The 14,780-nt window shown below is 44.4% G+C and overlaps 1 protein-coding gene across 1 annotated transcript in view; it reads right to left on the reverse strand.

Annotated features, from left to right (window-relative positions):
* The window catches only part of LOC138299135 (carnitine O-acetyltransferase-like), a 65,349-nt gene that overhangs the window by 35,458 nt on the left and 15,111 nt on the right, over positions 1 to 14,780 (reverse strand). Inside the window, exon 2 of the mRNA XM_069237185.1 lies at positions 6,208 to 6,465. Coding sequence (XP_069093286.1) covers positions 6,208 to 6,465 — 258 coding nt within the window. The remainder of the gene's footprint in view (positions 1 to 6,207; positions 6,466 to 14,780) is intronic.

Consider the following 14,780-nt stretch of genomic DNA (forward strand, 5'->3'; position numbering starts at 1 on the left):
CACCATTGCCACTTGAATCAATAAATAAAAATAAATTAAATCGGACTTGTGTGAAAGCACTTTTTGCAGGGTGAAGTGGCCCAGCAACAAATAGCAGCTACCCAGCCAGCCCAAAAAAAAAAAAAAAAAAAATGAAAGGAGGAGCAGGTGTGGGGAGCAGGGTGTGGGCATGAGGTACAAGAGCGCGGCAACAGGGAGTGGGCAAAGGAGCAATGTAGGTGCACTTGACACAGGGCCAGGGGCAAATATTATTAAAGAAAATCCAGTGAGGTGGTGTGGAAAGCAATGGATGAGATGTAGCGGGTAGGAATGAAGATAAGGAAGCAACAGGGAAAGCACAAAGGGTGCAGGAGCGAGAAGCCAACCATGCAAGGGAGAGAGAGAGAGAAGACAAGCACTCTCCTGGACCGCTAAAAGGGAACAAAGTAGCTCCCTAAATGTGACCAGTTGAAGAATGCAAGTTCTTAAGTCAATAGAATGGTAAAGAGGCTATGCTCCATGGGAGGGACAGAGAAGACAAGAACTGGTAAAGCAAATAGGTCTTGCCTATATAATGTGAGAGTCGATGTTTGTAAAATATTGTTTAAAGAAAGCAAAAGAAAAAAACATTCCAAAACAACGGAGGAAAAGTAAATACATATCTTATGGCATCTAATAATTGTGCAACAAACTCAATATTTTCAATGTTTATAAGCTGAATGGTTTATTGTCAAATACTCTTCATTGGGAAAGTGATCAGATTTACAAAGAATAAAGAAGTGTCAGGATGTAAATGGAAATGCTTGCCAAGGCCTAATTTACTTTCCACAGGATTCAGCTGTTTGGTCCTCTGTAGGAGTCCAGGAAATAGGTTTATTGGCCTCTAACAAAGTGCCTCAGATGTCAGCTTAGTGAGTGCAACTGATGGACCTTCCATCAGCGCCATAAAACTCTTTCTGTGCCAAAGCTTGTGCTTTCATGCAGGAGCTCAAACAAAAACAACCCTTTTGAGTCTGCCCTTCAGCAGCACCTTAGCAGAAAAAAAAACCTGCTGCTGTCCTTTTACCAGTGGAGCATCACAGGGGAGTATTTGAGGGTGGGAGGGGGAAAAGCAGCACACAAAAGAGGGAGCTAGAAAACATGCACTCTCATGGAGTGCTGAACGAGAAAGAAATAAGTTGTTCCCTAAATGTCAGCAGTAGAAGAATACAAGCCAGACAATTAAAAGGATCATCAAGAATCTGTGCTCCAAGGGAGGGAGAACCACAAGAAGTGGAGGAAGGCAAGACATTGAATACAAACTAGATGAGAGCGACAATAAATGGTAAGCAGTAGGTGGGCTGTGAGCCCATTAAGTTCACAATAGGCCTTTCACAACTAGAGAGCTTGCACAGTCTAGCAGACTTGACCTAACGAGGAAGGCAAGTCATCAAATAAGAACCAAGCAAATGAGTGACTATAAAGCCAACCAACTGTGAGTCCACTGTACGTTTTTGGTACAGTCTGCAAGATGGTTTCACCTACAGACAGCTAAAAATCAGTCTGACAGGCGATACCTAAAATGGATGTATTGCTGAACCTTGTTGACTAGTAGGTAGTTGTAGGAGGCTGGACTGGCTTGTAGTGAGTACCAAGGGGTACTTGCACCTTTCACCGGGCCCAGTTATCCCTTATTAGTGTATAGGGTGTCTAGCAGCTTAGGCTAATAGATAATGGTAGCTTAGCAGAGCAGCTTAGGCTGAACTAGGAGACGTGTGAAGCTACTACAGTACCACAAGTGTCACTTGCACAATATCATAAGAAAACACAATACACAGTTATACTAAAAATAAAGGTACTTTATTTTTATGACAATATGCCAAAGTATCTTAGAGTGTACCCTCAGTATGAGGATAGCAAATATACACAAGTTATATGTACACAATACTAAAAATATGCAGTATAGTCTTAGAAAACAGTGCAAACAATGTATAGTTACAATAGGATGCAATGGGGACACATAGGGATAGGGGCAACACAAACCATATACTCCAAAAGTGGAATGTGAACCACGAATGGACCCCAAACCTATGTGACCTTGTAGAGGGTCGCTGGGACTATTAGAAAATAGTGAGAGTTAGAAAATTAGCCCTCCCCAAGACCCTGGAAAGTGAGTGCAAAGTGCACTGAAGTTCCCCAAAAGACAAAGAGTCGTGATAGAGGAATAATGCAGGAAAGACACCAACCAACCATGCAACAACTGTGGATTTCCAATCTAGGGTACCTGTGGAACAAGGGGACCAAGTCCAAAAGTCACAAGCAAGTCGGAGATGGGCAAATGCCCAGGAAATGCCAGCTGCGGGTGCAAAGAAGCTTCTACTGGACAGAAGAAGCTGCGGTTTCTGCAAGAACGAAAAGGGCTAGAGACTTCCCCTTTGGTGGACGGATCCCTCTCGCCGTGGAGAGTCGTGCAGAAGTGTTTTCCCGCTGAAAGAACGCCAACAAGCCTTGCTAGCTGCAAATCGTGCGGTTAGCGTTTTTGGACGCTGCTGAGGCCCAGGATGGACCAGGAGGTCGCAAATTGGACCAGGAGAGAGAGGGGACGTCGAGCAAGACAAGGAGCCCTCTCTGAAGCAGGTAGCACCCGGAGAAGTGCCAGAAACAGGTACTACGAGGATGCGTGAAACGGTGCTCGCCGAAGTTGCACAAAGGAGTCCCACGTCGCCGGAGACCAACTTAGAAAGTCGTGCAATGCAGGTTAGAGTGCCGTGGACCCAGGCTTGGCTGTGCACAAAGGATTTCCGCCGGAAGTGCACAGGGGCCGGAGTAGCTGCAAAAGTCACGGTTCCCAGCAATGCAGCCCAGCGAGGTGAGGCAAGGACTTACCTCCACCAAACTTGGACTGAAGAGTCACTGGACTGTGGGGGTCACTTGGAGAGAGTTGCTGGATTCGAGGGACCTCGCTCGTCGTGCTGAGAGGAGACCCAAGGGACCGGTAATGCAGCTTTTTGGTGCCTGCGGTAGCAGGGGGAAGATTCCGTCGACCCACGGGAGATTTCTTCGGAGCTTCTAGTGCAGAGAGGAGGCAGACTACCCCCACAGCATGCACCACCAGGAAAACAGTCGAGAAGGCGGCAGGATCAGCGTTACAGAGTTGCAGTAGTCGTCTTTGCTACTTTGTTGCAGTTTTGCAGGCTTCCAGCGCGGTCAGCAGTTGATTCCTTGGCAGAAGGTGAAGAGAGAGATGCAGAGGAACTCTGATGAGCTCTTGCATTCGTTATCTAAAGTTTCCCCAGAGACAGAGACCCTAAATAGCCAGAAAAGAGGGTTTGGCTACTTAGGAGAGAGGATAGGCTAGCAACACCTGAAGGAGCCTATCAGAAGGAGTCTCTGACGTCACCTGGTGGCACTGGCCACTCAGCAGTCCAGTGTGCCAGCAGCACCTCTGTTTCCAAGATGGCAGAGGTCTGGAGCCCACTGGAGGAGCTCTGGACACCTCCCAGGGGAGGTGCAGGTCAGGGGAGTGGTCACTCCCCTTTCCTTTGTCCAGTTTCGCGCCAGAGCAGGGCTAAGGGGTCCCTGAACCGGTGTAGACTGGCTTATGCAGAATTGGGCACAAATGTGCCCAAGAAAGCATTTCCAGAGGCTGGGGGAGGCTACTCCTCCCCTGCCTTCACACCATTTTCCAAAGGGAGAGGGTGTAACACCCTCTCTCAGAGGAAGTCCTTTGTTCTGCCATCCTGGGACAAGCCTGGCTTGACCCCAGGGGGGCAGAAACCTGTCTGATGGGTTGGCAGCAGCAGCAGCTGCAGTGAAGCCCCTGAAAAGGCAGTTTGGCAGTACCCGGGTCTGTGCTACAGACCACTGGGATCATGGGATTGTGCCAACAATGCCAGGATGGCATAGAGGGGGCAATTCCATGATCTTAGACATGTTACATGGCCATATTCGGAGTTACCATTGTGAAGCTACACATAGGTAGTGACCTATATGTAGTGCCCGCGTGTAATGGTGTCCCCGCACTCACAACGTTCAGGGAATTGGTCCTGAACAATGTGGGGGCACCTTGGCTAGTGCCAGGGTGTCCTCACACTAAGTAACTTTGCACCTAACCTTTACCAGGTAAAGGTTAGACATATAGGTGACTTATAAGTTACTTAAGTGCAGTGTAAAATGGCTGTGAAATAACGTGGACGTTATTTCACTCAGGCTGCAGTGGCAGGCCTGTGTAAGAATTGTCAGAGCTCCCTATGGGTGGCAAAAGAAATGCTGCAGCCCATAGGGATCTCCTGGAACCCCAATACCCTGGGTACCTCAGTACCATATACTAGGGAATTATAAGGGTGTTCCAGTAAGCCAATGTAAATTGGTAAAATTGGTCACTAGCCTGTTAGTGACAATTTGAGAGAAATGAGAGAGCATAACCACTGAGGTTCTGATTAGCAGAGCCTCAGTGAGACAGTTAGGCACCACACAGGGAACACATACATATAGGCCACAAACTTATGAGCACTGGGGTCCTGACTAGCAGGGTCCCAGTGACACATAACAAACATACTGAAAACATAGGGTTTTCACTATGAGCACTGGGCCCTGGCTAGCAGGATCCCAGTGAGACAGTGAAAACACCCTGACATACACTCACAAACAGGCCAAAAGTGGGGGTAACAAGGCTAGAAAGAGGCTACTTTCTCACAGTAGTCAGTAGGACAAATGAGTTCAATATGCTAGCTATTGCATCACTCGCCATTAGAGGTGTCAAACTGTATGGCTACTGCATCACCAGCATGGCAGCAGTGCAGGACACCTTGCTCAGGGCCTTTTCTATGAGGAGCTAATGGTAAAGAAGGTGCAAGGTAATTTTTCCGGTGGTAGATTTCAATTATACATTTGAAAGTGAGAGAAGTCATTGTCCACTGCCCAATACCACAGTGGTGTAAGGTAAGATATTACTGATGCACAAACATAGAAGAAGGCAGAGTCCTGCCCTGTGGGATTTCCTCAGGGGATGACTTGAAAGACAGAACCCAATGCATCACTTCAAACTAGTGTTTTAGTTTAAACCAAGTCATTCAATCAAATAAGGCAGAAAGTCTGAGGAAACCTGGATCTCAGACCCAAATTATCTACAACCAATTGGATACCATGCCATGAATGAGGCAGTTGACCGACAGGGAAAACATAGATTTTGTAAATGATCAGGTTTACAGGAACAGATACTGAAAATTAAATAAGATTAAAAAAACAAGCAGGTTCTGCTAGGAAAAAGGACAGCAGAGCAGATCAGCAAGTCTGATAAGAAATCCTGTAAACCGGGTAGGGTCAAGCAGACATATTAAAGTTGTCTCTGGTTAGAAGCAGAATTGGGATGTGATATTATCTGAACAAATATCTAATTTCAGAATGTATACTAACCAGGATTACATTCAAAAATCATTTTTTAAATTTATGTTTAACATTTTTAAATGGCCCTTTTAGACGGTAATCTCCACTGGCCAAAGTCAGGGTATCTCATAGCACCCTCTTCCACCACCCAACAACTGAATTCTTAATCACACTTGAATAAATGTATACTAAATATACAGGCTAGTGCCAAAGGGGTGTCCGTGTATCTAGAACCAGGTGTTTCAAATTGTGCTTCTCAAAATGACAGATTGTTACACTTGTCTTCTAGAACAATGAAGGTCCGATAAAGCACCACTGCAGAAACTTTAAAAAAAACAATTTTATATATATATATATATATATCTTTGAACTGTTTGGAAGTGGCTCCCAATGGTCAGCCACGTAAGGGAAAAATTGCCATTCCTGAAAAGAGCTGGAGACCACATGTTCCTCTTCAAGAGGGTCCAACTCTTAGCCACGAAATCAGTGTATGAGGAGCTCTGTCTTCCATAAACTTCCAGTGCGGATGAGAAAAACAACCCTACTAGGAACTTATACTTATCCAAAAATGGCATCCCTTTATTTAAATCAAGATTATTCAACGTTGGCTCACTAGGACCAGTGAAATCCACAGTAGAGGCTTACAAACAGTTGATCGCAACAGGAAACCATTTACTTGGTCATTGGTGATCCCAAAATATTCAACAACAGTAGCCCTCGTGGCCAGTGTGAAAAATACTTCTCTAAATATACAACATTGGTGGTACTTCATAACTTCATTAGCAATCTTACCTAATTTCATACACCATGTATTAAAAAAAAAAACATAACGTAAAAAAGTTACAGTCCCCTCCTGGGCCTCACCCAATTCTCCAACTTGGAGGCTCGTTTCTCCAGCTTTGCCTGCAGAGCCTGCCCAACCCCACCTGGGCGACGAAACTCTTCCACCATCTTCCGCGTCAGTTCCAGCTCCTCTGGGCTTACCAGCGGCTCCAGAGCATGAAGATAGCGGTCCATGGTCTGGGTCAGCGGTGGTACCGGCTGCCTCGGCAGGGGAAAAGTGCTGTATAGGCATTGGTTGAGAGGAACTTGGCATAATGGCAAGGTCCGCTTGTTACAGGTCTAGAAGAAGCAAAGAATAGGCTGCAATTAGTGAAACACATATTTATCATTGTGCTATTTAGCCTTGTTTTTTCTACACTGTATCACCAACATCTGCAACTATCTAAGTGTCAATTGATTGTACAGCTAGACACAGAGACTGCTATTATGCATTTGGTCTTCCTTCACAACTTGAAAGGAGCAAAACATTAACAGAATCACATATTAACAGTACACTATTTTAAGTAATAACATACTTCACACTCTCCATAGCATCATATCCTGTACCACGATCCTCCTCTTTTCTTTTCTGCTCACCTCAAAGATAACTGTGTTCTATGTAGAAATATAACTTTTTGGGTCAGATTGGTTTAGTGCATTTAATGTAAAAAGGTTAGTGTTAGCTTTAAGAATGTGTTCTAGGTGATCACGCACCTCCATCCTCCTTGGGCCAGGCTACTGAGTGACTTGCTGCAGTGACTAGCTGTCACCTGGTGCATGAAGCATAAAGAAACAGTGGATTAGGGTCCTTGATCATGAGACCACCAGGGTCAGAGGAGGTCTAGCTTGTGGGCTCCCAGATGTTTCTGGGCAGCGGGATGATGAGGGGGGAGATCTTGGACCGCATGCCCCAAGCCACCTGATGAAAGATGATGCAGGGTTATGTGACAAGTAAGCCTGTGTTCATCTGAAGAAGACCGCAGAGATGCCAAAGACTAGCAGTTCAGAACCACAAAAACAACACGGACACTGTCGCGTAGGCTCTCAATATTCTAATGAGACTACTGGATTTTGAGCAGCAAGATCGTCCACGGTGTGGGAGACTGAGTGTGACCCACAGTGGGTGACACCTGTCGCTCCAAATCCTGGTTTTGCTCCGGCTAACTAGCAGTGCCTCGTCTCTCCCAAAAGGTAGAGATGATTGGGCAGCCAAGAGCATTACATATCATACTTCTCAGTGAAGTCATGGTCACTCAGGTCGCATCCTGTTCTCTCATTCGCAATTCAGTCTCATATATCATTGACAATAAAAGCAGTATGAGTTTTAAAGACTGGTTTAATAAAACGACTGCATTTTAGATAGCAAAGCGTGAGCTGCAATAACCAGAACAACACAACATGACAATATTAAAATGGTGACAATGAGAGTGAAGCATAAGAATAACGCTATCATATTGCCACTAGAATCGATGGACTATTTTCTATCCGAGTCATAATTTGAGCACAGCATGTTAAGCTCTAGTTCTGCCTTTCAGGTTCCCCTGGGAGGACATCGACCCTCATACCTGAGCAAAGTCCTGTAGTCTGCGTTAACATCTGCAGCGAAGCATTCAGCAATCGGCATACAGTCGTGGTTCCCTGGCTGGAATCTCCCTCTTAACGTGTAATGGGACTAGGAAGTGTTTTTATAATAACACAGCCAATGTTCTAAGAAAATGTCCCTACGTAAGGATGCGTGTTTTCTACGAATGTTGGAGACTAAACTTCTACCACGTTCAGCGACAGTGTATCAAACTGTAGCCTTGACTGAAGCACAAAGTGATCAAGAACGTCTTGTTTGAGAACACAGTGCTGGGCTAAGCAAAACAGTTAGATGAAATTAAAACAAGACCGTAAAACTGGTTATTGTAAAAATAACAATGTGAAGCCGAATAAAATATATCTAGGTCAAAGTGCACAGCGGCCTAATGTATTAAACTAACGTGCATGGAGCTATAGCTAAAATGGCTACACAACAACACCGTCCATACCACCAGCATGAGCACACAGTAAGGAGGCTGCCAACAACTACTTGAGAAGCTGCAAGATGCTTTTAGGAAGTGCAAGGCTGATCTGTAGGAATAACACCCCAAGTGTAAAAGGTAAAAAAGGCTGGTCAAAGTTACGAAGCCACTGATATGTTCACCAATTCTCTGTCCTAGGAAAAACAAACATGGTTTTGACAGGCTTCAGAAGAGGCACATTGTTCTCTGCTCCTCACGATGGATCCTTTAAAAAGGGGTGGAGAGATACTTTTATAGGCAACCCAAATTCTAAAATGAATACAGATACAGAGGCCAAGGTAGCCCAATGATAGAAGTAGATATAAATCTTTTGACGTTCATGTCAAAGTATGCCAAGTATCCCAAACAGGGAAAGACAGGTTCATGCTGTGCATGCCATCATCGCTTGTTAGATGTCTGAGACATAACTTGATTTATCAGAGGAAACCAAGGAGATTAGGTGCCCAACAGATCAAAATGATTGCTTGGGGCCTGGTGTAGGTCAAGGCAAAGAAGTCCATATTAATTCTTAAAAAGTTGATGATATAGTTCTGGTTTCTAGGTTTCTGCAAATTTCAATAGCTTCTACAGTCCTTTCTCTGGATGTTTTCAAGGGCCCAGAGGAGAGGGTCCATTCACTAATGGTGTACAGCTATAACAAGTGGCATGGATGATTTCAGAGCTATGGGGTATAAATAGCTATCCGGAGTAAGCAGGGACTCTCACTCAAGAATCATGGGCATACCCCTGAAAGCCATGGGTCCATCTGGTCAAGACGGTCTGGTGCATGAAATGGGTGTATTCCAATCCCGCAGCGGTACTGAAAGTAAGGGGTATAGGGAGGTGAGTTGGTTGTTCAGCCTTCCGCGCAGCATACATGGACAGAGCTTTGTTGAGTGAGAAACAGAGGGTGCAGGCTGCTGTAGATGTTCAAGCACAAACATCCATAGCTACCACGGTACACCTTATTTTGATATATTAATCAGGTGTACCAGTTGTTTTTCGGAATGGTCGGACAATGACCGCTAATCAATTAATGAATTGTCATCAACATTGATTTGTTTATTCTGTTTGATGTTTTGTCACAGAGATTCCCATGTCTGGGCCTTGAACATGCTTGGATGTTTTTTTTTTTTTTACTACCAAAAGCATGAATTTTGTGATTTATGGGAGTACCAAGACATACACTGCAATGGTTTCATGTTTTATACTGGGCCATTCCGGCACAACTTAAACTGGATTTTGAAAGGCACCTTACAGGTGAGGCAGCTTGTCACTGTATGAAGTGTACTTTTCAGTCAATGGCATCTCCCACTAGTGTGAGGTACAGCAAGTTTGTAGTATATATTTGCGAGTTTTGGAGATAAATTAGCGAGGGGTGTTACTTTCCAAATCCTTGGATGCATGTAAGTGCTTCGAAGACATTAGAACTGCAGACTGGTCTGGTGGATTCTGCGCTTACAGAGTTATGTTGTAAACTAATTCAGTTAATGGCATCAAAGGTGCTGTCGAAGCTTAGAAATGGCACAATAGGAGCCTCAATATCTTGCTTTAGAATAAAGATGTTGTGAAATATTCTAAAGAAATGTTATATTGTATTAAAGATACATAGGAATGTATTATCCCTACCTGAGGAAAGGGGAAGTTATACTGGATTCTTGGAATTACATTTGCTTTCTGTTTTTTTGTATAAGAATTACTGATCCCAACTCGATTATGACAGATTGATTATTTTAGGGAACAATACAAAGAGGGAATAGATTTGGAGGTACATGAAGAGGAGCTGCACACAGTGAACAGTGAAGATGCCTGGTTACCTTGCTGGATTATTTATTCTTGTTCACACCAAAGAAGGATCATGGAGCATAAAATGATGCTATGCGCAACTGGAGGTAGTGATAAGAGTGTTCAAGTATGGTCTCACATGTTTGAGTTTGTATAGTGCTTTATACACGTAAGGTTGATGGGTGTTCAGGTTTGTGATTCTGTTGCTATTTAGTAGTAAAGGAAGAAGAAACACAAGATATTCTCCTTGTCTCTTTGATATAGCATTATAGCCCGCTAAAGAGCACTTTTTCAATCGATAAAGGCCCGTAACCAAGTTATTGGCCAGAGCCACAGGAAAGAGGCTTTGCCGGAAACACTGGATGACAGACCACTTCTATGACTTTGTTGAGTTGCACCCATGATTATTTAAGAATTTCAGTGAGAAACGTTTTATTTTTGAGAACTGGAAACTCAACAGGTGAAGCTTCAGTTATCCAATTTGGCACCAAAGGGTGGACCAGTTGAGACTTCGTCCCCACATCCATGTCCTTTCTCCAAACCAGATTCACGCGTGAGAGAAAGCCCTTGCACGTAACAAGAGACACGAAGAGCTCAGAGGACTGCTAGACTGAGGGAGCATAAATCCATATGACCAGAAGAAAACGTGCCATGTAGCAAATAATTGTTTTTGATAGCCTGTCTGCCACTAAAGAGGCTAGCACCCGCCAGTTTTCCCTGTAGACTGTTTATTAATTAGAAATAAATTTACTGCAGCACTGGCTGGACACAAATAGTTATTCACTGTGTCTTACCGTATCTCAGTTTCTAATACTGTCCATCTCCAAGAGTAAGCCTTGATGTCCGACCCTTGGAAGATGCCCAGAGGGAATAACCTGCTAATCCAGTTCATTTACAATACTATTGTGGCCCTGGGACACCTGCGGGAAAAGAGAGGATTGAAGATACTGCCCAGTAACCGCTGCCTACACCAAGGTCCAAAGAACTTCTACAAAGCCAACGAGTATAGTAACTAGTCCCATAGTAACTAGTGTCAGGAATAACATACGAAATACGAGATGGATGTGCTCATTCACTTGGGTTAAAAATACTGACAGGGGCCAGTGTGCCTTGAATGGATTTTACCTCATCTTCTATATTTGGCTAGTTCCTAATGAAAAGACAGACTTTCAAACGTATACCATTTAGCCTGCTTTATGTGAAGGCTAGTAGATGATGTAAACCTCTTTTTAATTGTGTGTTGTGCAGCCTATTGGAGACACAACATAGTAGGTACATGCTCTATCAAGAAACATTGATGGTATCCATAAAAAAAAAAAAACTCAAAATGGACTAGTTGTCAATGAAGAATAGTTGAGAAATTAGAAGTTAATTCTGCTACTGATAAATCCATCTCACCAAATGTATGGTCTGAGGGAAAGCACTGAACACCTGGTTCTCCATCGCTGTCCTACCACTCCAACTTACCCCCTTTTTCATCCACGATTCTGTTTTCCTTTACAATATTCATTGGCATCAATCGTCCAAAGCTAAGAAACCCCACAGGAGTAGCAGCCCACTTTCTATAACATATATACATTCAGTTGAGGTGGTAGCCAGTGGCCAAAGCATGTTTAATGTCTAATAGATGAGAGTTCTCTTCAGAAGGGGGAGGGGGTAAACTGCAAACTCCAGTCAGATATAATTTTGTCTTGGAGGACAAGGAGGTGCAATATATGGAGTCTTCCACTCTTAGGACCCTTGACTGTGGATTACACTGCTGAAGTCTGAGGCGCTATCCTTCCTTTCAACTCAAGATGCTCCTCCTTACCAACTTTCAGGAGGAGTGTGTAATAATTTTATAGTGGTGTTTTTCAGATTGATTTTGGAATTATTTGGGGCGGTGGAAGTGCAGAAGCCCCCACGCCTTTACCAAGTGAACAGCAGAACCTTATGCATGTATGTTTGTATGTGTAGCTGAAACCTAGCCATATAGGCAGTGGAGGGCTGTGCATGGACAAACAACGAAACAGTGAACAAGTCACTAGAGATAGCTGAGTTCTAAAGGAAGAAGTGGACTGCAATAGCATCATTGTGAAGTGTTCTCTAAAGAGGTGTTTCTCCAGATCTTTCCTAAATTGAGGGAGGGGGTGTGGCAGTTCTGATGGATACAGAGGAGTTGTTCCAGATGCTGGTGCATGGTTGGAAAAGGCCTGATGCGGTTTCATTTGTTACACTTCTTTGTCCCTTGTCTGATGGTGCCCTGGCTGCAGATTTAACAGCCACCAGAATTGATGTGCTCACCAGCAAGGTAGGGAGGTGCTGGTCTGGTTGGCTTTGTAGATTTCTAGCAGTGCAGCAAGCTGTGAAAAGGATGTAGGGGGGCTAGTGGACTTTGATGAGGGTCATACCATATCAGATATGGGGTCCGAAGCTTCAGGATCTTTATGCATTGGTCTATTCAACTGTCATTCACATTTTACTTCCACCTACCACAGTGTACGGCAATCACCTTCACAGTGATGGATGGAATACTGCATGATCACATATGCTTATCCGCGTGAAAAAAAAACTTCAGTGCTAGGCTGTTGGGCCAATACTTTATTTAGAAAGTGCTTTTTTATTTCCGTTTTTAGCCTTTTAAAAATATTTGTATAATTCTTGTGTTCTGAATTATGTACTCGGGTTAAAGTAATTAAATGCCACCCGTGCATTTTTTCTGCGCCCATAAGAATGATTTTATCTGTTGATGTGCAGTAAAATTTAAAAAAATAATAATAATTCTATACCTGTTCTAACTACACCTGCCGACTAGGAAGCATCCGCATTGTTCTTGTTAGATGGTTATTTAACATTTTCACTGCGAGCGTAAGGCCACAACATTTAGGGAACGGTACTTTGAGATACGATTGCAATAAAAGAAATATGTAACTACTGAACTAACTTGCCAAGGCTTGGCCTACTGGTTTTGCCAATGCTGGTTCTGACTGTTATTGGAACCCCCATTTTTGCCGATTTCTCCGCTTTCATTTTTTAGGGGCAAGTACAAAGCGCTCCGTCCCTCTTCTAATCTCTCATTCGGGGGATTTTAACCACGCTCATGTTAGGTCAGTCACTTTCATTGGTTCGTGGGCTTGCCTTTTAAAATCTGTGTGTTTTCATTCGTAAAAGGCATGCGTACGTCATGCCTTTTCTGGTGTTTAGCCCTCCTCGAGAGCACCGGTAAACTACTGGAAACATAAAAGGCCCCATGTTCTCCATATGGTTTCTGGACTACTTTTTCCTCTTTATTTCGCAGCGCGATATCGCTCGGTTTTTTTTCTTCTTCATTTAATGTGGCAAGAAAAGTCCGTTTAGGAGTTTACAATGCTAAAAGCTCTCACCTGATGTAATGCGAGACCCGTTGCATTGCAAATGCTTGTTTTTTACTGTTATGACCTGTTCCTCTTGCCCTGCCCTGTCCCTTTTGTTCTGCATTAGGTTTCTTTTCACCTCCAAACCTTTGCATGTTTTCTACAGTTTTTCCCACAATCTTTTTTTGGAAGCTTATTTTCTTTCCTCCTCATAAACACACTTTTCAGCTTTCTTTTCTAGCTTTTTCCTCTCTTTCCTACAGAATGTCTTTCTTGCCCCTCACTCATTTCATCATTCTGTGCTTTTTACCTGTTCTGCTGCTCTTGTTTCTTCCTCATGCTTATAAAGCGACAAGTAGCCTTGAGAGAGCAGTGTTTTTATTAGCTGGTAAAGGTCTCAGTATAACGTGTCCTGTGCCCATTGCCCTCGCCTGCTCCCCGCAGAGTTTCAGCTATGGCAAAGAGTCATCTTACCTGGATAGGCCTCCGATTTTTGGACAGAGGAGGGATGAAAGCCAGTGGTGCTGATCTCTGACGCATGGTCCAGATACCTTGGTTACAGCAGATTGTCCTGATTCGAGAACTATTTCAACCATCTTTCTAACCCATATAGATATGTAGAAATCACCGTTAACTGAGGTCACACCTTAACCTTTACATTCAGCACCCTATACTAGGAAGAAGTGACCCTTTTTGGCGGAGTGGGTGCTCCCACACGACCGCTGCAAGATTTTCCGTGTTTCTCAACACACAGTTTTGCCCCCAAACAAGGATTTTAACTAGCCTCTGCCTGGGAGGGGGGATAAGGGGTGTAGTGCGAGGCTTGGCCGGCTAATGGGGAGGGGTCAAAAAGCCATGTCGTGAGCGGTCTTCTTAAGTCTTCCAGAGAAGGGGAGGTGAGCAGGTAAAAGGTGGCGGTCATTCCAGGACTTGGTGGCGAGGTGGGAGAAGGAGTGGCCACCAAGGCGTTCCCGACACATGCAGGGGGCGTAGGCCAGGGCAAGCTTGGCTAAGCGGAGCTCTCTGGTGGGTCGGTGGAATTTGATGCATTTGTTGATATAGGCAGGTCTGATGCCTTGGGGGGGCTTTGTAGGTGTGCATGAAGAGCTTGAAGTGGCACCTTTGCTGGACGGGGAGCCAATGAGGGCCCAGAGTTGGGGGAGAGATGCTGGTTCTGCTGGGGAAGTCAAGGATGAGTCTTACTGCCACATTCTGTATGGTCTGGAAGCAGTTCAGGAGCTGCTTTGTGGTTCCGGCGTAGAGGGTGTTGCCGTAGTCGAGACAACAGGAGATGAGGGCCTGGGCGCAACAGGGGATCCATCAGAAGATCCTGCAGGAAGAGGAGACTGCATTGATCTGTTGTTTCATAGTGAGTTGTGTGTCCAGGAAAATGCTGAGATTGCATGCATGGTTGGTAGGGGTTGGAGGGGGGCCTAGGGTGGTGGGCCACCATGTG

This window comes from Pleurodeles waltl, chromosome 6 (assembly GCF_031143425.1).
Source record: "Pleurodeles waltl isolate 20211129_DDA chromosome 6, aPleWal1.hap1.20221129, whole genome shotgun sequence".
NCBI classification, from domain to species: domain Eukaryota; kingdom Metazoa; phylum Chordata; class Amphibia; order Caudata; family Salamandridae; genus Pleurodeles; species Pleurodeles waltl.